General features: G+C 38.6%; 1 protein-coding gene across 3 annotated transcripts; it reads right to left on the reverse strand.

Moving 5' to 3' along the window:
• Positions 1–3145: 3145 nt before the first annotated feature.
• Positions 3146–27859, reverse strand: GTPBP10 (GTP binding protein 10). 3 transcript variants are annotated; one of them, XM_069086187.1, is made up of 11 exons: positions 27643–27859; positions 27118–27272; positions 24607–24800; positions 21655–21746; positions 19491–19635; positions 14567–14640; positions 12955–13007; positions 10081–10188; positions 9377–9454; positions 8217–8340; positions 3146–6218 (listed from the first exon to the last, which is right to left on the reverse strand). In XM_069086187.1, exons 3-11 carry the CDS (start codon positions 24786–24788, stop codon positions 5962–5964), a joined length of 1113 nt encoding a protein of 370 aa, XP_068942288.1. In that variant the 5' UTR covers positions 24789–24800; positions 27118–27272; positions 27643–27859; the 3' UTR covers positions 3146–5961. The 3 variants fall into 3 exon arrangements, with proteins under 3 accessions (XP_068942288.1, XP_068942287.1, XP_068942290.1); XM_069086186.1 differs by lacking the exon at positions 27118–27272; XM_069086189.1 differs by lacking the exons at positions 19491–19635; positions 21655–21746; positions 27118–27272.

Below are 27859 nucleotides of genomic sequence, written 5' to 3' on the forward strand. Positions count from 1 at the left end.
AGAAGTCAGCTAAGAATAGGAGGGAGAGGCAGTGAACCTGATAAAAATTAGTAAAGTGAAAAACCATTCTTTAAACTTGTGGAAATGACATTGAAAGCACTCTAATTTTGAGACCTTTTTAAAAATTTAAAAATTACGTTTCAGAGATGATTGATGTGGGGACTAAGAATAGGAACACGTGTGTATACATTATATATATATGTGTGTGTGGCACACATCTGTTGAGTAAGCATGTATGTGTATACACACATCGCCATATGTGTGTGTGTGTGTATATATATATATAAACATCAGTTAGACTTTTCATAGGTTTAAAGAATGTAGTTTTTGTCCTTGTTAATTTTTGTTAGGTTTAATGCCTACCCATCTTATTCTTAGCTGGTTTTTGCTAGGCATGGAAGTCTGCATCATAGGACCATATATGCAGAGCAGGAAAGGCCACTGAATGAATGAATGAAGAAATTTTGTCGAGTGCTTACTTTGTGCAAAACACTGTTTTAAGTTCTGGGCATACAAAACAAGAAGACAATTCTTATTCTCCAGGAAGATACATTTTCTTTTTAGCTTTTTGGAGGGCAAAGTGACTTTTTGGGGTTAAGTGACTTGCCCAAGGTCACACACTACTAAGTGTCAAGTGTCTGAGGTCACATTTGAACTCAGGTCCTCCTGACTCCAGGGCTGGTGCTTTATTATTCACTTTGCCACCTAGCTGCTCCAAGGAAGACACATTGTAATGGGAGACGATAATGTATATAGGTTTCAATCAGCTGTCAACCAGATGGAAGCTCCCATGGTCAGCATAAAGTGGAAAAGCATATATTGCATTTTTGTTAAACTAACTTCCATTTAGAAAAGTAATCATCATTTTCTGATATTGAATGTTGTTATGACTTAGTCCAATCTCTTCATATAGAAACTGAGGTAGAGACAGTAACTGGCCAATGGAAACACATTTGGAGTCTCAAGGTAGGACTTGAACCCAACTTCAAGTCAAGTACCTTATCCTCCCTGCTGCGCTGCATCAGAAAAGAGCTGATGAGAAAAATCAAAGATTAACTGTCTGTTATTCTTTTGCCCCTTTCCTCATTTTCCTATTTCTGCTGAAGTCAGACCTATCCTAGTCACTCAATTTCACAATTCCTTCCTGATCTTGGGTGGTCTCATTTCACAGAAAGACAACATTTCCATTTTTGAAAGAGAAATCTGTAAGGCTGGACTTTTGATAGAGCAAAAATAAGGCTTTAGAGACATTAATAGGAATTTGAAGCAGATGAGTTTTTTCTGCTTTTATTTCAAAAAAGGCTACACGTGCCCAAGATGGAGCTCCTATGCCTTTCCTGATCTCCAGAGTGGTCTCAGTTCATGGGAAGAGATACTGTATTGTTCTTGGATTTATGATACCATTAAATTTCAGTTGTCCAGTTGTCATTCTGCCTCAAGTCCATCCATTCTCTTAAACTCCCACGGTCAATTTCTCTCCTTAATTAAACACACATACTTAAATAAATGTCTTCTGCTTGGAAGCAGATTGTGTACATGGAAAGCTAAAGTCGGGTCTTGAGCTCTGTATTACTGATCTTTTTTTTAGCTACTGGAAAACTAGGTCAACGTTTTTTAAAGTTTTGGTATAAAAGCTTTAGTAATTACATAATATTCCAATAACAAACAAAGCACTAAGTCAAAAATCATGAGTAATTGTGTGTGTGTTGGGGGAGAATTTCAGGAGCTTATATAATAGAAAGTCTTCAAACTCTCTGCGAACTCAAATGCCTTGGGTTAGTGAATAACACAAGGCAATCCTGTTGCTAGCTGGGAGGTACAGTGGATCTAGAGAGCTGGGTCTGAAATCAGAAAGACCTGAGTTCAAGTTTGACCTCAGACACTTAAGAGCTGTGTGATTCAGGCAAATCATTTAACCTCTCAGCCTCAGGTCTCTCAGCTGTCAAATGGGTATAATATTAATATCTACCTTCTCATAAGGATCAAATGAGATCCCTGTAAAATGCTTTGCAAATCTTAAAAAGCTTTAAATGCTATTACCACATACTAATTAAACGTTTACTTGATCACCCTTATCTCGTGTAAGATCCCAAGGATTTCAAATAACACAGCACAAGTAACAGCGGGGTCAAGTGCAGTCTAGTGCCTCTACCTCTCAAAGGGCTGCTCCCATCACACACACATCCATTGTTGTCTACCATGGCGGCATTAATGCTTACAACTTCTTCATCTGAAGGGTCCTGTACAGGTAATAGATACCAAGTATTGCTAAAAGTTTGAATGCCAAGGGAAACCTGATAATGAAAGTTCCCAGCATTATGTGGCTGATTAAGGACAGAATCCCTGCCCCACTCATTTAAAAGTTCTCTACTTATTAGAGAACTGAGGCAAACAGGGTTAAGTGACTTCCCTAGGGTCACACAGCTCTATTTTTGCCACCTACTTTTATTTTTTGTGCCATTTTCCCCCATCCTGTTACCTTAGAGATGGTGGTGACCCCTATCACTCTACACCCTCCATACTTTCATTCTTTTCTCTAGTTTCCTCATGCTATTTGAATTTTAAAAGCTAACAGTCTTAGAACATCTAGTTCTATCCTTTCCTTTTACAGGTGAGTAAACTGAGGCTCAGAGGTTTAAGTGACTTTGCCCAAGTTCATTGAGGTAGTACACGGCAGAGCTGAGGTTGGATTCTGAATCCCTGTCCCTTCCAATACACCAAGCTGCCTCTACACATAACAATTCTGGTGATCCTGGGGGTTATAGAGACACCAGCTCTTTCCCTCCTACTTATCTACAAAGCCAGGTCAAGGTATGGTGGGCAGAGCTAGCCCCCCCCCCCCTTTAGCGCCTCTCACCAGTTCTCATCTGACACTGGAGATGGGGTTGGAGAGGGATTATCCCTCAGAATCATACCAACACCGCCTGCTACTGTTAAATGGCTGAAGTGAATGGTGGGGGAGCGGGGCAAAAAAAATGACCTATGTAACAGACAAAGCAGCAAGGCAGGAAAAAGTGTCAGACACATCTAAGCTCGGCAGAGCAGGATGGCTTAAGAAAGAGACCTTAAACACTTGGGCCCAGGGGCTGGGGCTTGCAACGAGGCTAAAATGTAATCGGGAAATATATGACAAAATAAACACAAGTACAATAAGGGTAACATTTTATTTTAAAACTGTCAACATGAGACCACAGGGATATATATGTATGGATTTGATTTAGTCATTTTTCAGCCACGTCTGACTCTTCTTGACCCTGTTTAGGGTTTTCTTGGCACAGATATCAGAGCTGCTTGCCATTTCCTTCTCCAGCTCATTTTACAGAGGAGGAAACTGAGGCAAACAGGATTAAGTGACTTCCCTAGGGTCATACAGCTGGTGTGTCCGAACTGAGGAGGATGTCTTCTGGACTGCAGGCCTAGCACTCGGTGGACTGTGGCGCCCCCTGGTGGCAGTACAGATTAGTGGCTTCCATTTCTGTTCCAATTTGACACCATTGGTTCAATATCAGATAACGCAAGACTTGGAGTCAGAAAACTCTAGGTTCAAATCCTGCCTCAGATATTTACTAAGTGTGTGGCTCTGGACAATGAATTTACCCTCTATGAAGAGCCTTAGTTTCCTCTTCTATAAAATAAAGAAACTAAGGTCCCTTCCAACTCTAAAAAAAATCTTATAATCATCCAGTTATTATCTTATAAAACAAACACTCTTGATTTCCAAGTAGAATTATGATGTAACTGGTTCTTGTAGAGAACTCTCAAAAATCAAGTTCAAGTACAAAATAAACTTTTAAGTTTCCTAAAAAAAATTTTTTGGGTGGCTAGGTGGCACAGTGAATAGAGCACCAGCCCTAGAGTCAGGAGGACCTGAGTTCAAATCCAACCTCAGATGCTTGACACACTTATAAGCCATGTGACCTCAGGCAAGTCACTTAACCCCAATTGCCCTCCAGAAAGCAAAAAAAAAGTTTTTTGTTACATTTTAAGTTCTAAATTTCTGTCCCTCTCTCCCTCCCCACCCTGCACTAGAAAAAGCCACCACTTGATAACTTCTGTTCATCAGTTCTTTCTGTGGACGTGGCCAGCATCTTCCTTTGTAGGTCTTTTATGGACGATCTGCCTATTTATAGCACTCAGAACAATGTGGCTGTCCACAATCCTGAGCTTACTGTATACAGCACTCTCTTGGTTTAAATTTCACAATACATGACCATCTAGAAATACTTCTGCTCCTCCAGGACCCCATAGTTCCAGAATAATTTACTTCTACCAGCATAATATATGATTTCAGATGTTTGTATTTGTGATTAGGAACCCTCTTGCTTTTCTCATTTGTATCCCCAGCATTTAACACAGTGCTTTGTACAAAATAAGTGCTAATGTTTTTTTCATTTATCCATTCATAAAGTAGCCTAGAAAAATTACTTCAAAACATTTAAGTAGAAAGATGGAAAAGGTGACACTTTAGTAGTATGTCAGTGTTCTAAACAAACCAGTTAAAGGCTAATTCTTCATAGCACTAGTTAACATATGCTGATGCGGGCTAAGGTCCACCCAAGAAATTAGTGAGGTCTAAATACACAAACCACTCCAGGGTTTTTGCCAAGAAAACTCTAAATGGGATCACAGAGAATCAGTCACGACTGAAATGACTCAACATCACCAGATATACATAAACTTCCTTTGCAACAAAAATACTGCCATTAAACAAAAATATATCTCTAATGCTGTTTCAAAAGGCAACAACAAGTAGACTGCCTGGGCTGGGAAAAAACAGGTTCTGCTCTTGCCTCTGACACAGAGAGATTCAGTTACCCCGAGGCCACTCAACGCCTTAGGCTAGTGCTGGCAAACTCCAGAGGAAAGAGATCTATTCCAGCAGGTCACCTATTTAGAAAATTAACATGATTTATTATGAACATGCCCTACATTGTATTCTGTTTTTTTTTTCAACACTTCCTAATCACACTGTAATCTCGCTCCAGCTAAGAGTCGCACCTCTCAAAGATTAGGAGAAGCTCAGGCAGTGATTTGCATTGAGAAGGAGTTTTCTCAACAGTTGAGTTCCCCCCTCTGGTGCTGAAATCCCAGGAATAATCTCTATCCCTATTCTGTTTAATCCAGAAAAAAGGTTTTAGGAAAATTCACATCTACTTCATCTGGTTATTTTCTGTTATAAAAATTTAGCAAGAGTCATTTTAAAGGCCCAATTTCAGATTTATAAAAGTTGTCCAAGACAAAGAACATCAACATGCAATTGTGGAGTGCATGTGACTGTATAACACTCCAGAACATAACTTCTTAATCTTTGTGTCATGAAACCCCCTTTGCAATCTAGTAAAGCCTATATAGTCCTTCTCTGAATAGTGTTTTTAACTGCATAAAATACACAGAACAACAAAAGAAACAAATTATATAATAACATATTAAAAATATTAATAATACTCTTTATTAAAAATATTTTAAATGTTTTTGCAATCTGGAAAAACATTGGTAGTGTCTACTAGCGGCATCTAAAGGTACTTTAAAAGTTTCTGACTGACCGTGTATTTCATTACATGTCTCGTTTCTTGAATACCTAAGCAAGTAAATGTTTAACTTGCCACTCCAAACTGTTGACTTCTCTCCCCCTCTCCAACAAAAGGCAAGGTTCTTAAAGATGACAAATGAAAAGAACAAAAGAAATTGGAAAGATAACTTTCATGTGCATCCATAAAAACAACCAATATGATATCAATATTGAGCAGAAGGTAATTTTTCAGGTCATCTAATTAATAGCATAAATAACTTTTTTTTGGTGTGTTTTTGGAGGGCAATTGGGGTTAAGTGACTTGCCCAAGGTCACACAGCTAGTTTTTTTTTTTGTTAAGTGTCTGAGGCTGGATTTGAACTCAGGTCCTCCTGACTCCAGGGCTGGTGCTCTATTCACTGTACCACCTAGCCGCCCCCATAAATAACATTTTAATGACATTCAGTTATTTCCATTCTAGCACATTTCAATGATGGATCAACATATGGTAATTTTGAATACTGTAAATTAAGCAACTGTTTCTTAGAGAACTTTTCCTTTTCTTGATTGGATTGTTCATCTATAGATAGTCTTAGACAGTTCTTCAATTCTTCAATTCCTTCTCCTGTTTGTGCAGATACTGGGATGATATGTTGGAACTCCATCGTTTTCCCTGGAATTTCATCTTTTTCAAAGAGATGTGAAAAATCTGAAATGAACAGAGTTTAACTGTTTTCACTGTTCTATATAAATTATATCAGCATTATCCTAACTGATATATTGATTATGAATATTCAACTACAAAACTATACACAAAAGGCCTCTAAGTAGCTAATTTCTACTTTCCTAACAGTAATGGAAAGAGTTCACTGACAATTTTTTAAATAAAATGCAGTTTTCAATACATAATTTCTTTGCAAAAGAAGCAATTATATAACCTGAGACATCCTGGTTTATTATTTGTAGTGGTATTCGTGAGTGGTAAGTTTGTCCTGCTCTTTCATACAAAAAACCATCTCTTAAAACAGAATGCTGTGTGGTTGTGAATTCTAGAATACTACATACCCTAAATACAATGGAAGGACATCAGGTGGGGCAAATAAGGTATGGTGCATTTTTAGCGAAGACTTACAAACAAGAATTGGCATTAACATCTAAGAAATATATGATCAGAAAAATATCTGGGATGGCCATTTTAATGAAGGAGAACAAGTATACAGCCTCAGTGCTGCTCTGGTACAGGTAACAGGAAACATAAAAAGACCTAGAAGAGGGGCTTCCAACACATTTAGCATATTCTGCTATAGAAAATTTGTGGGGAAACACGGAGATCTGCACAGAAAAAGAAAGTAGGCTTTAACTATACTGATTAAGAACCTCTGATCCACTGAAATCATAGAGAATAATCTAAAGGTTCCTGCTCTAGCGAAGAAGGGAGATTTTTTAGAGAAAGTCTGGTTTTGTGAAAAGAGGGAAAGATTTGGAGTCAGAGAGCTGAAAAACCTAACTCTTGCTACTTATTACCTGCATGATCTGAGGCAGTCGCTCAATTTTTCCTAATTGTACCTATGAGAACATGTAGAGGATGTCTTTCTCTCTTCCCTTCCCTCTGTCCATGTAGGGATATCATACCCTTTCATGGAGGGTATCATACAGTTGCCTGTGACTAATTGTGTGCCCAAGGGAATGTAAATTTTGATCACTAAAACCTGGAAAGATATCTTGGGGTTTATTGGCTAGAATTCTTTCCCTCCTTCCTACCTTCCTTCTTTTCTTTGCTTTCTGGAGGGCGATTGGGGTTAAATGACTTGCCCAAGGTCACACAGCTAGTTAAGTGTCTGAGGCCGGATTTGAACCCAGGTCCTCCTGACTCCAAGGCCAGTGCTCTATTCACTGCACCACCTAGCCACCCCAGATTTCTTTTTAAAAAATCATGCCTTAAAACCAAATCACTTGGCTCTGATAGATTGGTCTACAATAGGTCCCAGTTCAAGCCCCACAAGTTCATTATTTGGGCCCTGATTGGCTCAGAGTGAATGGGTCTTCCTCTCTCAGATTGTAGTTTTTTTTTTTTTTTTTTTTTTACTAATAAAAGAGGCCACTCTGCTTCAGTTTTTGCTTAGCCTTAACCACTGATTGGGTATTGCCTCAAACTGAGACCTGTTAAAAGACCTCAGCTTAAAAAGGCCAAGGTCTCCCACTGCATCCAGGACCATCTCCAGTTGCCCTCATCTGTATCTGGCCACTGGCCACAGATGGCTCTGGAGGAAGAAGTGTGGCTGATGACACTGCATGGCCCTCCACTTAAATCCAATTCCTGTGCATGTCAGGGCACCAACTCCCTGATGTCACAGTCCTCTTGGAAAATGAAGGACAAACAACAAGGACCCACTGTGCTGTATCTCAGCCCCTGGGGAGGCCTTACAGGCCCAGGGCGCTCTCACACGCCTGAACACACCTGAAGGAGTCAGCCGCCTCCCAGGGTCACCTTTCCAGCCCCAAGGTTACACTCTTCCCTATCATGCATTTTGCTATTTAGCTACATACTGTCTTACCCTGTAAAACTTAAGTGTTTCATGTGGATAAATCTTAACCCTTAAGCAGACTGTAAGTTTTTGAGGAGAGTGTGTCTTTTTGTATTTCTACTTTGTCTCTTAAAGCTGGCACTCAATAAACGCACAAGGAATAACAAACGGATTTAATTTACCTTTAGGATTATGTAGTTGGTTCACAAGTTCACTGAATTTGTCTCTCGCATCTGGTAAATCCATCTTATTAACTGCAAGTACTGAAGGTTTCATCATAAGGTCTTCTTTGTATAGCTCCAGCTCCTTTACAACAATAAAGTTGGAGATTACTTCCACAAAACATTCCATCTAAAAAATCTACCTGCTTTTTGTATTAATATCTTCTTGCTGATGTGATCAGTTAAATGACCGCTGAACTGTTATAAACTGAAATCAGCATGAGTAACAGTGTAGCAGGATGTGGACAAGACTTAAAGGTGAGAACGTGGTCCCTGGGTGACCCCGACTGAGTACTTCACCTCCAGCCACACACATTCACTTTGGGTTTATCAAGTACTTTACCCAAGTTATTTTATTTGATCTTGTCAAACAGATGCTCTTAAAACCTCATTTTAGGGAGGAGGACATGGAGTCTTTAAGAAGATAAGGAACAAAACTAATGTAGAATCTAGAGTTTTCCTGACTCCATGTTCAGGATGCTATTCATCCACTACTCCATGGTGCCTCTCATTACCTTATTTATCTTGAATAACTAAATGTTCAGTCTGAAAGAGGTATTTCCAACAGGTCCATAACTGCCCTGGGGCATCTATCCAACAACCAGGTCTCCTCTCATAAGTTATTTATATTTTATATTCCCCTCTAACTACTTTTGGGGCCCCAATTATGTACAATTACTACATAAGTAGGAATTCTGTTAGTGTAGTACACATACACTACAACCTGATTTCAATTAGTCTTTCATGCCTAAATACTTAAACCCTAACTAGTTCAAACACAATAAATTCTATTAAAAATTTTTTTAAGGGGCGCCCAGGTGGCCAGCGAGTAAGAGCACCGGCTCCAGTGTTGGGATGACCTGGATCAAATCCGGGCTCAGATACTCAGCACCACACCCAGAAATAACTGGCCATGTAACCTTGAGCAAGTTACTTAACCCCTATTGCTTTAAAAAATTTTTTTTTTTTTAAAATACTCCTTTTCAAAACTAGCCGTGTTGACCTTGGGCAAGTCACTTAACCCCAATAACCCTCCAAAAAAAAAAAAAAAGAAGGCAACAACAACAAAAACCCCCCACAATACTCCTTTTCAGAATTTATAGAGAGGGTGGCAAGCTTACCTTGGTAAGCAGTATTACAGTTTCAAAAGCAGACCTGAATTTAGTTTTTGAAGAAAGCTGAAACCCAGAGACATCAACCTAAAAAAAGGAATGCAACATTTAAAATTGTAGATATGCTATTTGAAGAACTCTGGTATTTTGAAAAAGTTACTTTGTGGTGAAGTAAAATCAAAATACTCAAAGTAATAGAATGTGTTGAAGATCATAATGAATTCTATCTAAGCAAACTTCAAAGTAACGTCTGATTTAGTAAACTTCAACACTATCCCTTTAAAACTTCAATATTTTAGCAAAATGAAAATGAGAAGTCATTAAGAGTTGGTCAAGAAAGTAGAGAGTGATTGTCAATCTCCAATCTAGTGTTTTCTAAATCTCATGATGCAACTTTTATTAAGACTATTTCATGATATTTAATATTTTTGATAGATAGTGTCTGACCTCTAAGTTTGTTTGACCAGTTAAATTTAGGCATCTATACTTACAAAGGCAACTAGATGGTTTAGTGCTGTGACTGGAGTCAGGAAGACTTGAGTTCATATCTAGCCTCAGATATTTATTTACTAGTTGTGTGGCCCTGGGCAAGTCACTTAATCTGTTTGCCTTAATCCACTGCAGAAAAAAATGGCAAACCACTTGCCAAGAAAATCCCACAGGGATTTTCCATGGGATCAAGAAAAGTTGGACAACAACAATAATCTACTTACAACAAAAAGAAGCTGTTTGGTTCTTTCTATATGCTTGAGAAATTTATGTCCCATTCCTTTGTTCATATGTGCTCCTTCTATTAAACCTGGAAGATCAGCTACAGATACCTAATAAAAATTTATATAGTTTTCAAGAAAAAAGGGAAATACATTTTAAAGATATTTAGAATCACAAATTTTAAAGAGAATGAAAAAATACATATAAGAGGAAAATTCAACAATCTCAAATTTGTAGTTGTTACTTTTACGAATGAATTTATCAAAACCTGGTGAGTTTTACATATATGATTCAAGAAAGTCAAGCTAATTTTATAGCTATCTGAATTCATAAAGGATCACAATCATTAGTTACAACCTGAAAATGGATCTCTAATTCTATTTGCCAGGATTTTTTAATCTAAAAATTTTAGGCATGTAATTTAAAAACATATTAACTTCATATTTAATTCTTTAATTCTGATTTCAATGATCACAAATTCTATTGTATAACCTAACTTTAAAACATTCATGGAATTTAAGCCATGGAAATCTGTATTCTTTGATAGGGATAAAAATATATTCATTTAACAGACTCGATTACTAGATGGAATTCTATAGCATTAACATTCTATTTATTGAGCTAAATTAACACTTGACTTGTTATTACTTAGTGGGCCCTACTTTTCACACACTGCCCAGACTACAAAAGAGGACCAGCAATCAATATGCTTATAATATTTTTTACGTGTCTGGGATGATAACCATGACTCTTCCAAGTGCACTCATACCAGGGGACAGTCACAAAGCATAACAAATTTAAAATTGGAAGGGATCTCAAGAGACCCTCTAGTCGAAATCCCCTCATTTTACAAATGAGAAAATGGAATCCTAAAAAGGTAAGGTAGTTAAGTGACAGGGACATGTTTAATCCCCAAGTCCTCTGACTCCTAACCCAGTGTTTTCCGCACTATGCTACACTGCCTGCCACACTCCTTCCTAGCTTCTTACAGTTAGGCAGAAATAGACAGGGAATTGGATCAGATGCACTCTTGCAGATTCTCTTTACTCCGGTATTATTAAAATTGTACAAAACAACTGTGCTGATGTATAGAAATGAACAATGTTTGGGTCAACATTTACTATTTTCATTGTTTCACATATCTGCCAGTCTGAAGGATTTGAGGGAAAAGCCTGGAAAACTTTAAATTTGCATTTATTATTATTATTTAGTGATTTTTGAGCACGTCTTATTTATATCCTTTGACTACATCTACTAGAGAACATATGTATTGAGAACATCTGTATATGGATGTATGTATGTGTGCACACACAGAAATATATCCTTAGCTATCTTGGATAACAGACCATTAGCAAACATAGTTGCAGTGGTCCCTGCTGTTGCCCCATTAAAAAGATCTTTTCTTCCCCTAGCCACACTGATTTCATAAGACAACATGGCTCAAAGAGAAATCCAGTGTTGGAATCAGGTGCCAGGTCTGCCTTCAATACATATTGACTGTAGGATGCAGGATAAGAGATGCTACCTCTCAGCGACCCAGGTTAAGTCTCTAAGACTCTAAATTCTAGAGAAGGCTCTGACTCACACTGACAGTATATTTCTCATCTGGGAGTTCCCTATAACAGTGAAATCAAAGGTCCAGTTCCTATCCCTGAAAGTTTTTAAATTTAATGTTATCAAAATTGACTGTTTTTCTCTTATGAACTTCTCTGTCTCTTATTTGATTAGAAATTTCCTCCCTAACTAAAATTGTACAATGTACCTCTTTCTTTCTCCTTTAGTGACTTTTATAATGGTGATTTTTTTTAACTAGGTCTTAATCCATTTGGAACTTATTGCACTATTATGGTGCATGGCTAGTCTAAACCTAATTACTACCAAACAATTTTCTTATTTTCCTAGCAATTCTTGTTGAAGAGATTTGTTTCTTGGGTTATACAACATTTGGCTACTACATCTGATTGCATATGCCTTGTTTCCTCTGCTGGCTAACTTTTCTATTTTTTAAACTAATACGACATAGTTTTTGTAATTACTGTTTATAATATAATCTGATATCCTTCAATCCTTTCTTTTTTACTTCTCTTGAGAATTCTGACCTTTTGTTCCATTAAATCAATTTTTTTGTTTAGTTCTACAAAATAATTCCTTAGTGGGCTTTTTTGGGGGGGAGGGGAAAAAAAAATCAAGGAGGCAAATTAAGTAGAGGAACCAGTTAGGAAAGAAGTCAGGCTCTGACCAGTAGCTAAATGCTTACACATATACAAACACACATATAAATGTAAGTTACAACAGTACAGGGTTAAGAAAATGGAATTTACAGTTATATAACAAATATTACTTTATTGTGAATTCTTTTATAGATATACAAACTATTTGGATTCACCGTACTCTAAGTGGCACATTAGTTCTAATTATTTACATAAAATTTACTTATTTGTTCTTTTCCTTTAAAAATGATTTTTTGTTTTCATAGAAACCTTCATAAAGTAATTTTGTTATATGGGAAGATATTCAACTCTACCATATGGGAAGATATTTGACTCTATCATACTCTGATGTCTTCTCATGGCATGAAAATAACATTGGATTCTCAAAATATATATATATATATTTTTTTTTTTAAGTTCCAGCAATTGCTACTAAACTGAAAAGGCTTCTACCTGCAGTTCAGACTGCATGTCTGAAAGACCAGCCTAGCAAAGCTTACAGGGCAGGGTACCTCAAGGGCTTTTTTTCCCCAGTCACAGAAATTCTCAAACATCATTTACCAAATTGCAGATCTGTGTTTGTAGAGGAAATGCCTAAGAAACTATTTGTAACAAAATATAGTATTTAGAAAACTTAAGTTAAATTATCTTTTTATATATGCTCACCTGTTTGAAATCTTTATACATAATCTTTCCCAACTGAGGTTTTAACGTTGTAACTACGAAAAAGTAAATTTAAATTAATAGCAAGAATATTTCCTATGAACAACTTAAATCTTACTTGTTCTATATACTCATAATATTGCTATCCTTTACGATTCCATTTTTTATAAAGACTAGCTAAGAATCTTCAGCAGTATATTTAACAGCACAAATAGTCACAACTCTCATTTCATTTAAAAACTAAAACCAAATATAGGTTAAGAATAGCAAAATCCAATGTATATTTTATCTTATTTTCAGATGTTCTGCATTCCTAAATTTTCACTTTGGTCTTTTTCCATTTGTATAACAGTTCAACTGTTTGGAGGCTTGAATTTTGCTTCATTTTTGTATATTATGACTATGTCATCTCCATTCTCTCATTTCACTATCACTGTACATGTTAAGTCCCACTAGAAACAAAAATTTCTGTAGCGTATAAAAGATTTCCAAGCTCCAAAGCATTTCTATCAAGCTCAACCAAAGAATCCAAACAATCCTTTGGAATCTTCTATTAGACTCAAGATAGAACTCGACTTTACTCCCTTTTACTTCTCTTCTCCTCTGTGGGTTGTCATTCAGCTGGGCCTGACTCTTCATGACCTTCATGGACCACAGCGTACCTGGCCCTTCTATTGTCTACTGTCTCCCAAAGTCTGTCCAACTTCATGTTTGTTGTTTCCATGACATATCTATCCATGTCATCCTCTGCTGTCCCCTTCTCCTTTTGCCAACAATCTTTTTGAACATCAGGGTCTTTTTCCAAAGAGTTCCATTTTTTCATTATGTGGCCAGAATAGTTAAGCTTCAGCTTTAGTATTCTAGTAAATAGTCTGAATTAATTTCTTTAATTACTGACTGATTTCATCTCTTGCTGTCCAAGGGACTCTCCAAAGTCTTCTCTAGCACCACAATTTGAAAGTGCTGGATTTGTGGTGCTCAACTTTCCTTATAATCCAACTCTCACAGCCATATATTGTTACTGGAAAAAACTAAGTCTTCTGTACTGTCTTATAATTCACTCCTATCTCTTAACTATAATTCGGTGCCCTAACTTTTTACTTGATATAAAAAAAAAAAGCCTAAACTGATTATGCTGCAGAGAACTCTGTCCCTTCTACATGACAGATGATAGATTTTCTGGGAGCCTGCTACATCCCCCCTTCAATCATTTCCTCTACATTTTTGTTTTTTCTTGTGCTCCACCAGCTCCTCCAATGGCTTCTTTTCCATTAACTCTTTTGCTATGACTATTGAATTCTATCATCTTCTTATTTCTCTCTGTGGATTAAGAAGGCCAAGTTATGAGGAAACTTGAGACTTAAAGAGAGAGGAATACTCTTATCTGGCTCCATTCTTCTGCCCTTAAGCCATGGCTAAGCTAATTTATTTTCTCTGACGCTAGATGGTGAAAACCAATCATTAGTATTTTGTCAATTAAATACAGGAAAGAGGCCTCAGAGAAATGATACCATAGCAACAACCACATTATCTTATTCACTGGACCCAAAGACCTTTTGTTCTTCTTAAATTTAAACTCAAACATAGTACAAAAACAAGAAAACATGCTACTTACAAGCATAATCTGCAATCTCAGGTTTTGCATGGGAAATGTTACTTAGTAAAGAGGATTTTCCAGCATTTGGAAATCTGAAATGGGAAAGTAAAATTACAAATTTAGTGAATATTAATTAACATCATTAATACCATCTTGATTCTGAATTTCAAGTGATTTAAGAAGTAAAGCTTTTCTTCCGGAACATTATTCATAGACTCCAGGAGTGGAGAACTTGGATTTGTTCTATGAAGCTTGGATTCTGCTACAGGGTCCCCACCCCTGGACTTGACAATAGTATAGTTTGTAATAAAAGTTACAAATTATGAAACAGACAAAAAATTTTTTTTAAAGCACCCTAAACTATGCTGGAAATTGTAGCAATTTTAGGAATTCACAAAACAAACGACCTGACCCTTTATTATTTCCCCATTCTATGTCTAATCATTTAGCTACAATGTTCAGGCCTTCAAGGTTAGTTGGAGGATTACGGATCTGGAATGTAAGGGACCTGAATGACCATTTGGTTCAAGGCCTCTTTCATAAAGCCTTCCTGGTTCTCCCTAGTTAGCACTCTCTCCCAAAATGTACTTATTTGTATCCATTTTGTATCTTCCCAGTGGGATGAAAGCAGCATGAACTGTTCTGTCTTTCCATACTCGGCACCAAATGGGAGTGTTACACATACTAGAACTCCGTAAATGTTTGCTGAATTAAGTCTCCAGCTCCCACTTCTCTCACCAAGGTCCACATTTCCAATCACCTTCTAAATCTTTACCTAAAATTCTAATGAAATGTTTAACATGTCCTTGGAGGCAGCCCAGAACCATGAACCCAAGAGCCCAAAGAAAAGGAATTCCTCACAAACCGCCTGACCTGCTTTCTGCCCAGTTCCCACAGCTATCACTGAGGGAAGAAACTGCTATGGAAAAGGTGCCCATCCTCCTCATCAGCATCACCAGCAATTGCCACCGACAGACAGGTCTAATAATCCTGGGAGTGTCGTGCTCCCCAGACATCTGGCTCCTGCTTCCTCACAACCATTATCCAGCCAAACTCCTGTGGAGAAGTGGTCACCCATCACTGCCATCTACAAACCAACTGCCACTCACAAGGCAAGCCAGCCAGCCTGCCAGAGCCTGGCTCACGCTGCAAGGGGCCCTGAGGAAAACACAGGAGGCAGCAGAGACCACAAGAGGTAAACTATCCCCATCACTCTGACTACCATCTTCCTGAAGACAGTTGGGGACAGACAAGAGCCTTGAACCCAAAAGTCCTGGGAATGGTGAGACTACTGCCTCCTGAGGGCCAGAGGACTTTTCCATCTGACTTGCAGCTGAACCTTCCACCTGTTGTCTCCCCAAATAGAACACAAGTTCCTTGAGAGCAGGGACTCTCCCTAGCACTTAGCACAAGGCTTTGCAAATAGGAAGTACTTAAAAAATGCTTTATTCATTCATGCCCTAAACAGGACCTATCCTTATAATTTACCTCGTCTCTGATTTTTGAAACCTTAAAGATTACAGAGTCCATAAGTTGCTCCACTTCTCATGTTTGAAGGCACCCTCCCCTCCAATATCAAAGAATGACATAGTCCTACTTTCTGGTCAAACCCAACTGATCCAACTGTGCCCTTGACCCACCCCTACCCTATCTCTTTCAATCTCCAATTTCTCCTTTGATAACAGCCTCCTTCCTATGCTGCTCTGAATACAATGAGTCTCCCTTATCCCAGGGTATAGGTCTATTTTTAGCAACAGGTGGGTCTTCCCTATTCTTAGAAAAAAAAAAAAAACAACCTCTCTAGACCCTGTGATATATGTTTGCATTCTTTTACTATTTCTTCTTCCATTCAGGAAACTTCTAGATACAATAGTCTACATTTTCTGGTACCATTCCTGCTCCCACAAACTGCTGTAATCTGTCTTGTGTTCCCACATAACAAATAACAACAGCAGCTAGTATATATATATACATATACATATACATATAGAGAGAGCGAGCGCTTGCTTTACAAATGTTAACTCATTTAAGCCTCACCACAGCCCTTTAATGTATTATTACTATTATTCTCATTTTATAGGTGAGGAAACTCAGGCAGAGGTTAAGTGACCAAGGGTTGCCCAGGGTTTTGCAGTCAGGTAGTATCAGATATAGGATTTGAACGCAAGTCTTCCTGACTCCAGACTCAGTGGGTACTCTGTGCCCTGTACCAGCAGCTGCTGTGATACAGACAACTCCCAGAAACATCCTACTTCCTTGATCTCTTCCCTAGGCTTTTCTGTCCTTTCCCACCCCTGCAGCCACTTAAACCCCAAAGTCATGCTGGCACAACACACTACATACATCTGCCCAAAAAGTCCTTTACTCGTGGTCCCTTCCCTATCTCTACTGGGGGCACTATGCCCTTCCTGTCTCCCCTCACATCACCTTGTTCTTCATCTTTACTCACACAGCTTTTATTCAGACTCATTACCTCTGGCCGTCTCCCTACCAAACAGCTGGGAAAGGACTCTTCCTAAGGTACAAGTCAGACCATGCTACCTCAAGCTTAAAAGCCTTCAGTGATCCTCCAGTATCACCAATGCAGAATCAGAACTGGAAGGGTCCTTACAAGTCCTCTCAACCAAACCAAACTGACTTGTGGCTTTTGGCCACTGCCAGAAGAGTTACAATGATGGGTCCCTACGTCTCCAGAATGTCCATTCTATTTTGGGTTAGCTTAACTTGCTTTGGGAGTTTTTCCTTATCTGTAATACCTGTAGCTCCTGCCTTTGCAGAGCTGTTATGAGGCTCAGATAAAGTAAGATACAGACTTTAAACACTCCATAAACGTCATCTGTTCACATGACTATTGTTGTGTCAAACCTGGATGTGCCTCAGAAACAAACACATGCACCCACTGCTCCCACTATGCCCTTTGGACCTGAGAAGAAGAGGTCTAATCCCTCTTTTCTATGATACACAATCAAATATTTGAAGTTAACTATAACTCCAGACTTCTTTTCTGTGGGCTAAACATCTCCCTTCCTTTCAACCAGTCCTCATAGGGCAGGGAATAAAAGCCTTTCATATCTCCATTCCCCTCCTAAGACTCTCCAGCTTATCAATGTTCTTTCTAAAATTTGTGGCTTGGGGTCTGGCCAGGGCAGGGGATAGAAGGATAACTTTCCTAAGTCTCTTTCTCATAATGTGGTCCCTTAATTGCATGATCTTTCTTGGCCATTTATCTTATAACACTGCTCACTCATACTGAACTTGCAAAACACTAAAATCTCAAGATCTTTTTCAAATTTTTCACACTTCCCCCATCTTGTATTTGTACTTATGACTTTTGGAACCCAAGTGTAAGATTCTGCATTTATGTCTATTAAATTCCAATTCATTCATTTAGTCTAATATTCTAGTATGTCAAAATCTCCTCACTGGACTATTCAGTCATTCCTCCTAACTTTGTGTCATCTGAAAATCTGACCTATGGGCCTTCTGTATCTGTAGCCATAGACCAAAGCAGACCTCTGACTTCTCCTGGGGTGCAGTCAGTTGAATGGGATGCTAGTAGTTAGTCCGCATTTTCCCCAAAAGTACAACAAGGGACTTTGTTAAATTCTTTGCTAAAAATCAAAGTAACCTGTATTCCAAGACATTTCCTTGATTTAATTAGTATAATAATCCTGTCCAAAAAGTCAATGAAGTTAGTCTGATAAGACACGTTCTTGTCAAAATGATGCTTTTTCTTTTTTTGGGGGGGGGGTGTGATTCCATCTCCTTTCCTAGATATTCACTACCCATCCCTTTAACAATACATGTAGAATAAAATACAAATGCCTTAGCTAGGCATTTAAAACACTCCACAATCTGGTCCAATCTACCTTTATAGAAGCCTTATTTATTATTTATTCCTTTTCAAGCAATTTATGTTCTGTACAAACTGAGTTGTTAGCTGTCTCCTGATCTTATCCAATACTTTCCCCACTTCTGTACTTTTATGTAGACTATCCCTCACATCTGAAATGGACTTCTTTATCTCTGACGGCCAAAACTTTTCTCTTCCTTTAAGTAGCTGTTTCCTCTGATGCCTTCCCCAATGCCCCCAAAAGAAAGCTTTATTTCTCCCACAACTCAAAATGTTTTTAAACACCTTTGCATCTTTCATTTGCCTTTATCATACTGCTTCTGCCCCACATTTTTGTTATATGTAATACATCTCCCTCAAGTAAACTGTAAATTTGTATATTGTCTCTATGTGGCACAGAACACAGAGCACTGGGCTTGGAATCAGGAAGACCTGAGTTTAAATCTGGCTTCAGACACGTACTACATGTCTGATCCTGGGCAAGTCACATAACTCTGCCTCAGTTCCTTTTGTGCAAAATGAGTTGGAGAAGGAAATGGCAAACCACTCCAGTATCTTTGGCCATGAAAATCCCAAATGGGGTCATGAAGAGTCAGACATGACTGAAACGACTCAACAACAACAAAATGAGTTTACCTCAGAGTTCTTGGGAGGATCAAATGAGATGATATATGTAAAATGCTCAGTGTTCAGTGCAGGACCTATGCTTAATAAATACTTGTTTGCCTATCTCCTTCTTCTCTCCCTTCATTCCTACTGCTGATTATGCCTGTCTGGTCTGATTATGCTTCTTGCCTCTGACTCTTTTCTTGAACTCTAGATTTACTTATCAAAACACCAAACTAAACCCACAATTTGTAGTGGGTAGCCTATATTCTGAACTAGGATTTGCCCCTGTTCACCTGACTGAGGACTGCACTACTGATAACCTTCCAATTCCTCAATAAATTATTTTCCTCAATAAAAGGATATGCCTTGTAAGACTCTAATATGTGCCATGGATAACTACTAAATGTATTAATTTTACCTAAAAAGACTCATTTATTTTTCATTCCCACAATTTTCCCTGAGATTCATATCATTACTCACCCTACAAGGCCTATGTCAGCTATAAGCTTTAGGTCAAGATGAATTATTCTTTTTTGGCCCTTGGATGGCAAGAAATTTGAAAGCAAATTACCCCCAAGTCCTCCTTTTGCTATTAAAATTCTATCATCCTCTTTATTGAGTTCTCCTAGAAAAAAAAAATTTATAGTCAGGAGCAGTACATAGGCTTTACTACCGATAAGACATATTTTCATTTACCATAAATCTACAACTACAAATCTCAAACCCCAGGACTGAAGGAATTATTATCAGCATATGTTTCCTTGGGGCAGCTAGTTTCCTTGGCACAGTGGATAGAGTGCCAGAACGAGTCAGAAAGACTCATTTTTTTGAGGTCAAATGCAATCTCAGACTGGGCAAAGTCACTTAACTCTGTTTTCCTGTTTCCTCATCTGTAAAATGAACTGGAGAAGGAAATGGCAAATCATTCCAACATCTTTGCCAAGAAAACCCCAAATGAAGTCACGGAGAGTCAGACATGACAGAAATGACTGAACAAGAACAACAAAAAATGTTTCCTAGAAAGAGTTTGGAAATAAAAATGGAAAATAGAATTCTCCAAGTTGATATACACTATAACCATGTATTAACATGATAGCTTTATGCCTAGACTAAGAAAATTAAGTGAATAATCAGAAGTAAACTTCAATAAGCCTTCGATTAAACTCCTAAGAAGATAAGGAATTCTTCTGGTATCTGGATCATGTGCCACCTGAAACTGTTATAATTAAAAGAATTAAATAACCTAAATTGAATACGCATAATTTTAAACATTTATTCAACAGAATCTCTATAAAAATCTACTCCAAAGCCTAATTGTTGGTTGAAGGTGAACCTGGGTTATTGAAAACAAGGTTTGACATAGTCTTCTAGCATGAACACTCTGACTGACTGAGTACTCAAACAAGTCTAGAGACATATCACTAAAAGTTTGGCTCCTAGGTAGATTTTTAAGTCATAGCAATCCACCAGATGGTTGAAATGAATACAGTGCAGCCAAGGCTGCAGATTTTCAAATTATCTGCCACAGAGGTGAAAGTCAAGCCAGAAATGGATGACAAAGGCAATGGAGAAACCATTAAGGGATTATAAAGAGAGCTGAGAACTGTGCAGGAATAGAAATATAGGGGAGGAAAGATAGAGGTGGAAGAACCAAGAGATTGTAGTGGCACAGATACTAAGAGAAGAATTTAAAGGTGGGCACAATTAACAATGTCAAAAACAGCAGTGAGGTCAAGAAGAATGAAGACTGGGTAAACGCTACTGGGTTTGTTTACCAGAAGGCCAATGATAACCTCAGAGAGAATAGTTTCAGTGGATTAGTAAAGACAAGCGAAAATGCAAGAATATTTGGTCAAATGGTCAAGAGGCCTTGCAAGAAGGACTTACAAGAGGGCAGAATTTGAATGGCTAAACAAGTTGTGGTATATGAATGTAATGGAATACTATTGTGCTATAAGAAATGAGGAGCAGATGGACTTCAAAATAACCTGGAGAGACTTATATAAACTGATGCTGAGTGAGGGGAACAGAACCAGGAAAACATTGTACACAATTACAGACACATGATATCTGTGATGACTAACTTAGATAGACTGGATCCTCTCAGCAATGCAAGGTTAGAAGTTACCTCCAAAAGACTCACGATGGAAAGGGATATCTACATCCAGTGAATATCCACAGTCTGAATGCAGACTGAAGCAAACTACTTGCTCTCTCCCTTTTGTGTTTTGTTTTCTTTCTCGTTCACTCCATTGGTTATAATTCTTTTTTACAACTTGACTAATATTTAATGTGAAGGTATTTGTAAAACCTGTATCAGATTGCATGCTGCCATGGGGGGGGGGAGGGAAGAGGAGAGAAAGAGAGAGGGAGAAAATTTGGAACTCAAGGGATTGTGGAACTGAATGTTGTAAACTAAAGGTAAATAAATACATTTAAAAAAAAAGAATATTTGTGTCTGTTACTTTGGATGACTTTTAATGGGAATAAAGGTGAATTTAATCTAAGGTTTTATAATCTTGACCCTCAGGGATGAGGCAGAGACTACAAGTGAGGAAAACAATAATAAACAATCATTTTTTAAAATGTTCACATTTCTCAATTAAAAAAATTTTTTACAAAAAAATTGAACCAGGATATTCACCTATAATTTGGCCTCTCTCATCAGTTACTGTAATGCCCACAGGCACAGATATTTCATAATCCAAGCCTTTCTCTCCCTTTAGTGCACTGATTCTGAAAGGCAAAAACAAAATCATTAATGCCCAAAATTTTTAAAAATGAAAGCAGATCAAGTAAACTAAGCCTTCAATACTTCAAGTGCGTGTTCTGGTCTTCAAACAAGGCTGGACAGTGTATATCTGTTCAGGCTAATTTTTACATAAGACATTTAAAAAGTGTTTATTGCATTTGCTAGGATAATAATCATTTACCAAGGGCTGTGTCTTTAAGTCAGTTGTTTGAACTGAACATATTTCCTTACAGAAAACAGCTTTCTCTAGATTTCTGTTCCTCTAAGCTAAAAGTATTCTTTTCTGAGCTCTCACAGTACTTTGTTTCTCCCTTACACATTTTTTCTATTTGGTTTTACAGTTACTTGTAGATATTTAGTCGTTTATGTAACCATCCATTATGTGATAGTAACAGAGATACAAAGACAAAAACAAGAGTCTTTACCCTTGAATTATACCCACACTATGCTGGCTGTAAGCCCCATGAAAGCAATACAAGCCTTATTCATCTTTGTATGCCCCTTAACTCTCAGAACAGTCTTTACAGCCAGTAAATGCTTAATGTTGAACTGATTCAAAGAAAAATAATACTATAGTGATTTGATTCCCATACCAACGTATATAGTTGAAATATAGTACACAATGAGATATATATATATACACACTCTCATTTTTGCAATTCTAGAAATTTCAAAAAACAGGAAAACTGAATAAAATAGTTTTTTATTTATCTTGGATGCTGGGACTTGAGAAAAAGTTAGTTTAATTAGAGATGATGAAATAGTTGAAGATATCTATATTTTCAAGGGTTGTGGGGTTGATAACAGTGGCTTCTTTCAGAAATCTAAAAGTTTCTAGTGAAATCTCAACAGCCAATTTTTTATCTAAATTTTTTTAAGAGGGACTAGAAAATTTCCCCAGGCACTGTTAGAAAAGGGGAAGAGAAAAGAGTACATATGTTCAGAGAAAGCACTGTAATATAATAGGAAAAAAAGCACTGGACTTTTGAGCCAAGAAGCAGCTTAGTTCACATCTGGCCAGTCTAGACAGGCTAGCCTCAATGAAGCAGGCAAGGCGCAATAGGAGGTGGGTCAAACCATATCCCCTCAGATCTGAATGGAGACAGCCTAGATCTTCACCAAAGAGCCTCTCAAGCGTCTTCAAGGGAGGCAACCCTCTCAGGTGTGACCTGGCAACTGCCTCTGCATTTTTTACTTCTTAGAAAATTCTTGGCATTGTCAAATGATTCAACATCAGAAAAAGATATGGGTTTTGTCAACTGAAATGATACTAAAGAAAATATCTTGCCACCAGCTTTGTTACTGCACCCTAAAAACCTGACTTGCAGTTAAAACTTCCTATGTGTTATTTCTCCTTACTATAAACTCCTTGAGAGCAGGGCCTGTCTTGTTTTCTATTTGCATGCTGAGTTTAGCACTATTTTGTGCATATAATGAGGACTTAACTTCTTTTTCATTCATTCATTCAAATAACTTAGCAAACTTTAAAGCCCTACTCGAAGGGTAAGCTATTACAGTGACATTCAAAAAAATATCACATAGTATGAAATAAGTGAGCTTATTTATATGTATGTAGTGAAAGATGGAAAAAGGAAATAAGGCCTAAGAATAAAAAGTTTATTGGACCACTATACTGGTGGGAATGAGGGAAGGACACTGAGGGTGAAATGTGGAACTTGGGATCATGTATATGATCATGTTAGGGAAAGACCTAAACTGTAGACTTACTTTAAATATTTTTTAACTTTGTATTTTTAAACATCACGTAATAGTTTAACATTGTTAATGAATATGTCAAATAATTTTTTTTCAATAGAATTTAAAGATCTAATCCAATTCAGTGGATTAATCCAATTTATGGAGGGAGTAAAGGAAAGACAAGTATGGTGCAGTGGAAAAGAACCTCAAATTTAGAGAACCTCTGATGATCGTTATGTGTGAGCAGGGTAAGTCATTTAAACTCTCTTTAGGTTAAACTTTATTCATAATGAGGTTATTATATCAGATCAGGGGTTCTAAACCTAAGGCCCACAAATCCCTAAGGGATACATAGATAGATTTCAGGGGATCTATGAATTTGGGTGGGAAAAATTTTATCTTTATTTTCACTAACGTTTGGTTTTCTTAGTATTTTATTTTAAGTATCCTAAGTGTTTTATTTTCTGTATTTAAAAAATTTATTCTGAGAAGGGGTTCCTAGGTTTCACCAGATTGCCAAAGGGGTCCATGACACAAAAAAAGCCAAGATGATCCCTAAGGTCCTTTCCAGCTCTATAAATTCTGGGTTCCTATTGTGTGGAAAATCTTTGGAGCAGATTTGTGCTATAACTCTATGTCTTAGGAGCAGCTAAGGTTAGGAAAGTAAAGCTTCTCCAGCTTCAGTTGGAGGAACAGTCTTTCATTACTCAATTATAGGAATAATAAAGTAAAATGCCTGGCTTTAATAGTATTTTAAATGAATGAATTTTCAGTCCAAGTCTTTTCAGTAAATCATCAAGTATGAAGGACTTTTATAAGATTTTCCCTTTATCCTCAGGAGAGGGAGATATGGAGAACAGAGAAAAGTAAGGCCCCTGAAAGAGGGAAAAAGGGTCTACCTGGAAGGGAGGGAGGGGGAAGGCATAGAAAGGGAAAAAAAACTAAGGGGTATATAGTTGGGTACAAATTTCCAACACTACAATTTTGCTAAGATAAGCCCTACTGAGTTAGATAAACAGAAGTCGTACGCAAAAAGATTTCTATTATATAGTGCAGATGATTTGCAGGGGGGAAAAGTTGGGTTCATTTTTATTAAAAGTATAGCTGTTCGATATTATGAGTCTAAATCATGCAAAAAGTACTTACCGACTGTTTGCTCCTCCTCCTGCTACAAACCGTTTCTGGGGATATTTATCCTTAATTTTTTTTAAGCTCATTCTTTTTTTGGCTACAACCCAGACATCACCACCTTTGCCTCCTTCTCCACCTAATCGAGGATAACCCATTCCTCCGGCTCCTCCTTTTGCAAAGAGTCTTAGATTGTCCATGAAGTTTCCATACTATTAAAAAAAAAAGTTTTGGTTTATTGGATACAACGGACTTTGCTCATTAGGATACTAAACTTGCATGTGAAACACATTTACAAAAATAACAGTATAGTGGAAAAAAGTCCTGGGCCAGGTTGTTCTCTCTTGATCACTAAGCTAGTGTGACCTCAGGGCTAGAAAAGATCTGCTCAGTCTCAATATTCTCATCTATAAAACTAGATGGCTGGGATCTGATTATTTTGAAGAGGTTCTAGCTCCAGGCTCTACTCTAAACCATTCTTTAGAAGTTTGTATGGTACCTGTTATCTTTTCTTATCTCATCTGTAAGCTCCTACTGAGTATCTCTCCCCTTTTGCACAAAATGATCACTACCGTGTTTCCCCGATAAGACCTATCCCGAAAATAAGCCCTCCCCTTACTGTGTAAGATTCCTCTAAAATAAGCCCTATTGAGATTGCTACTGTAGTGAAGGTGATCCCCTGCGCTACACGCTACATTAAGGTACCCTCTGTATGCACCGTTCCCCCCCCCCACACTCTGAGCTGCATCCAATCAGAGCTGCAGCAGTGAGTGCGTCATCCTGTTCTTCCCCAGTGATTGCTTATTGAATAAAGGTACATTTTTTTGTTCACATTTACCTGTTTATTAAAATTGCTGTCAATGTTCATTAAAATAAGCCCTCCCCTGAAAATAAGCCCTCTGGTGTTTTTCTGTCCAAAAAAAATAGTAAGACAGTGTCTTATTATCGGGGAAACACGGTATGTACTCAATAAATGTTAGCTGAACTAAGTTGGATATTCAAAGATAAAGCTTCCTCTTCTTTTAAAAACTTCTTCTCTTCCCAATTATTACCCAAATCTAAACTGAAAAACTGGTCTGATGAATCATACATATATCTTTGTGGGATAGCCTCCCTCACTGTAGTTCTATCCTAAAACAATGGGTTGTAATTTTCTAACAAAGTTTCAGAATTTACAACACAATGAAATCTTTTTTCATCTGGTGTGTTATATTAGAAGGTAGCAGCAAAAAAAGCTAGTTAACTACCATACGTAATCATGGACCATCATAACATTTGTGGGAATATTTTTTTAAAAAAGACTTCTTACAATTTACAGAGTAAATGATAAAACAAATCCCAGGGCCATATTCTGAAATGCCTATAGTACTGTTATCTTTTACTTGGATGCCCCCCCCCCTTTTTTTTGTTATTATTTTTTTTTTTTTTTGGCTTTTTGGAAGGGAGAAAGCAGGGCAATTGGGGTTAAGCGACTTGCCCAAGGTTACATGGCTAGTAAGTGTTAAGTATCTGAGGTCGAATTTGAACTCAGGTCCTCCTGACTCCAGGGCTGGTGTTCTAGTCACTGTCCCACCTAGCTGCCCCTCATTTTTTTTTCTTCCAGTAATACTTTTAAGGATTTATGATCTCATTAATGTGAATGCTCTCTCCAGAAGTGCTTATGAATACCTACCCATGTTTTTTTCCCATAAATCCTCCAGAAAGGATCCATCCGGGGCACTTTCCTCTATACCCTCACCTTAAGATTCAACATATACCATGTCCATCTGTGGAGGGCATGTGTGCGCACGCAGGCACGCACACACACACACCCCCGCCTTTTCTGGACACACTTCTCTATAACAGCAAGCTTCTACTTCAAGTAACAAATCTGCCTTTTAAACATCAAGATTCTTTCAGTGATACTACATGGTCCAGTTATGGAATGGTAGTTTCCAAAGAAGTTTAATCATGCAAAGAGCAGTGGAGAGGCATGATTATCTTTCCCGATTAAGAATTGTGTACAAAAGTCATCATAATAGATATCAAAATTACTTAATTTATGATGAGAAAAGTATATGGGTTGGTCATGTAACAGAAAATAACCCAACACAGAACATGTGCTCTACTGCTGTAAGTGCAGTGCCAAGGGAAGGAAGGGAAGCCCCACTCCTCAACAAGCTGAGTGGATATTTGTGGATTCACACAGTGGAGAATTTATGGGAGGGGGGCACAGACAAGAATTTTACAGGATAAGGAGGCCCGGAGAGTTTATGATCTGCATCCTTCATAGAAGAACTGACGTTTGTGAGATGACAGATTCATTAGAGTTCAGAAATAGGACAGAAAAAGCCCTTCTAGAAAACTGAACTCTCGGTTTTTGATAACCCTATCATCCTGCTGATTCAAACTGAGCTTAAACACACTGCGGAAAGGAACGTCCTCAAAGGACACCACCAAACTCTCGGGTCTCAGTTTCCCATATGTAAGACCTGCCCATTAAGCTGCACAACCACCTAGGCATTTAGAAAACACGTGACCAACAATTACATTTTAGATAGACCTTCATGTCTGATGACGGATGCCTTGGGAGCCTGCAAGGGCTGCAGTCACTGCGTCCCAAGCCTCTGCTTAGTGTCGCACACTGGGGAGCGGGCAGAATTAGCACTCGGGTCTCCTGCCTCTCCGGGAGTCTGAGTCCAGCACTAGGCAACAAGGAGAACGAGCCCGTTTTCTCCACACACCCAGTTCAGAGCCTTCCGACGTGCTTTCCGAAGGAGAATCCCGACCTCACAACGGCAGGGTGACCCAGGGAATGAAGCCGGGCCGGGCCTCCGATCCCCGCGCTTTCCCTTGGCTATCTCCAGGGGCTGCCGGGCACGGAGGGGCCACCAGCGCCCGAAGAAGCACGCGCCCGGCCTAAACCCCGAACCCTGCGGGAGGAGAGGCTCCAGAGAGAAGGGAGGAGGGGGGAGAAGAGCAAGCGCAGGGGGACAACGAGAGGGAGAGAAAGGACAGAGGCCTGGGCTGCGGGGAGGGGGAGGGGAGGCCGGGCCCAGTCGCCCAGACACATACCTTCCTCAGGAGCGAGCAGCTCCAGCGCACCATGGTGGCGGCGGAGATTCAGGGCCCCGGCTGCCAGCCACCGAGCGTGGAAGCGTGGCCAAGCCTGGGTACCGGGCCGGACAGCGGTTCCCGTCAGGCTAACCCGCACCCTCCCGGCCCGAGCCCCGCCAGCGCCCGGGGCTCGGCGCTCGTGCGTCCGGGCTTTCACGGCGCAGGCGCAGATATG

This window comes from Petaurus breviceps, unplaced genomic scaffold (genome assembly GCF_028583685.1).
Source record: "Petaurus breviceps papuanus isolate PSGF00001 unplaced genomic scaffold, PetGlider_PUasm1.0 178, whole genome shotgun sequence".
Classification (NCBI taxonomy): Eukaryota; Metazoa; Chordata; class Mammalia; order Diprotodontia; family Petauridae; genus Petaurus; species Petaurus breviceps.

Bases quoted from the DNA above. Each gene is read 5' to 3' on its own strand.
- GTPBP10 (XM_069086186.1), bottom strand. From the start codon at position 27,675: ATGGTGCGCTGGAGCTGCTCGCTCCTGAGGAAG. The intron at 21,747-24,606 runs GTAAGTACTTTT...TTTGCCTTTCAG, and splicing joins GGAGGAGGAGCAAACAGTCG to AATCAGTGCACTAAAGGGAG. The intron at 6,219-8,216 runs GTAAATTAAATC...TGTTCATTTCAG, and splicing joins CCAACTACATAATCCTAAAG to ATTTTTCACATCTCTTTGAA.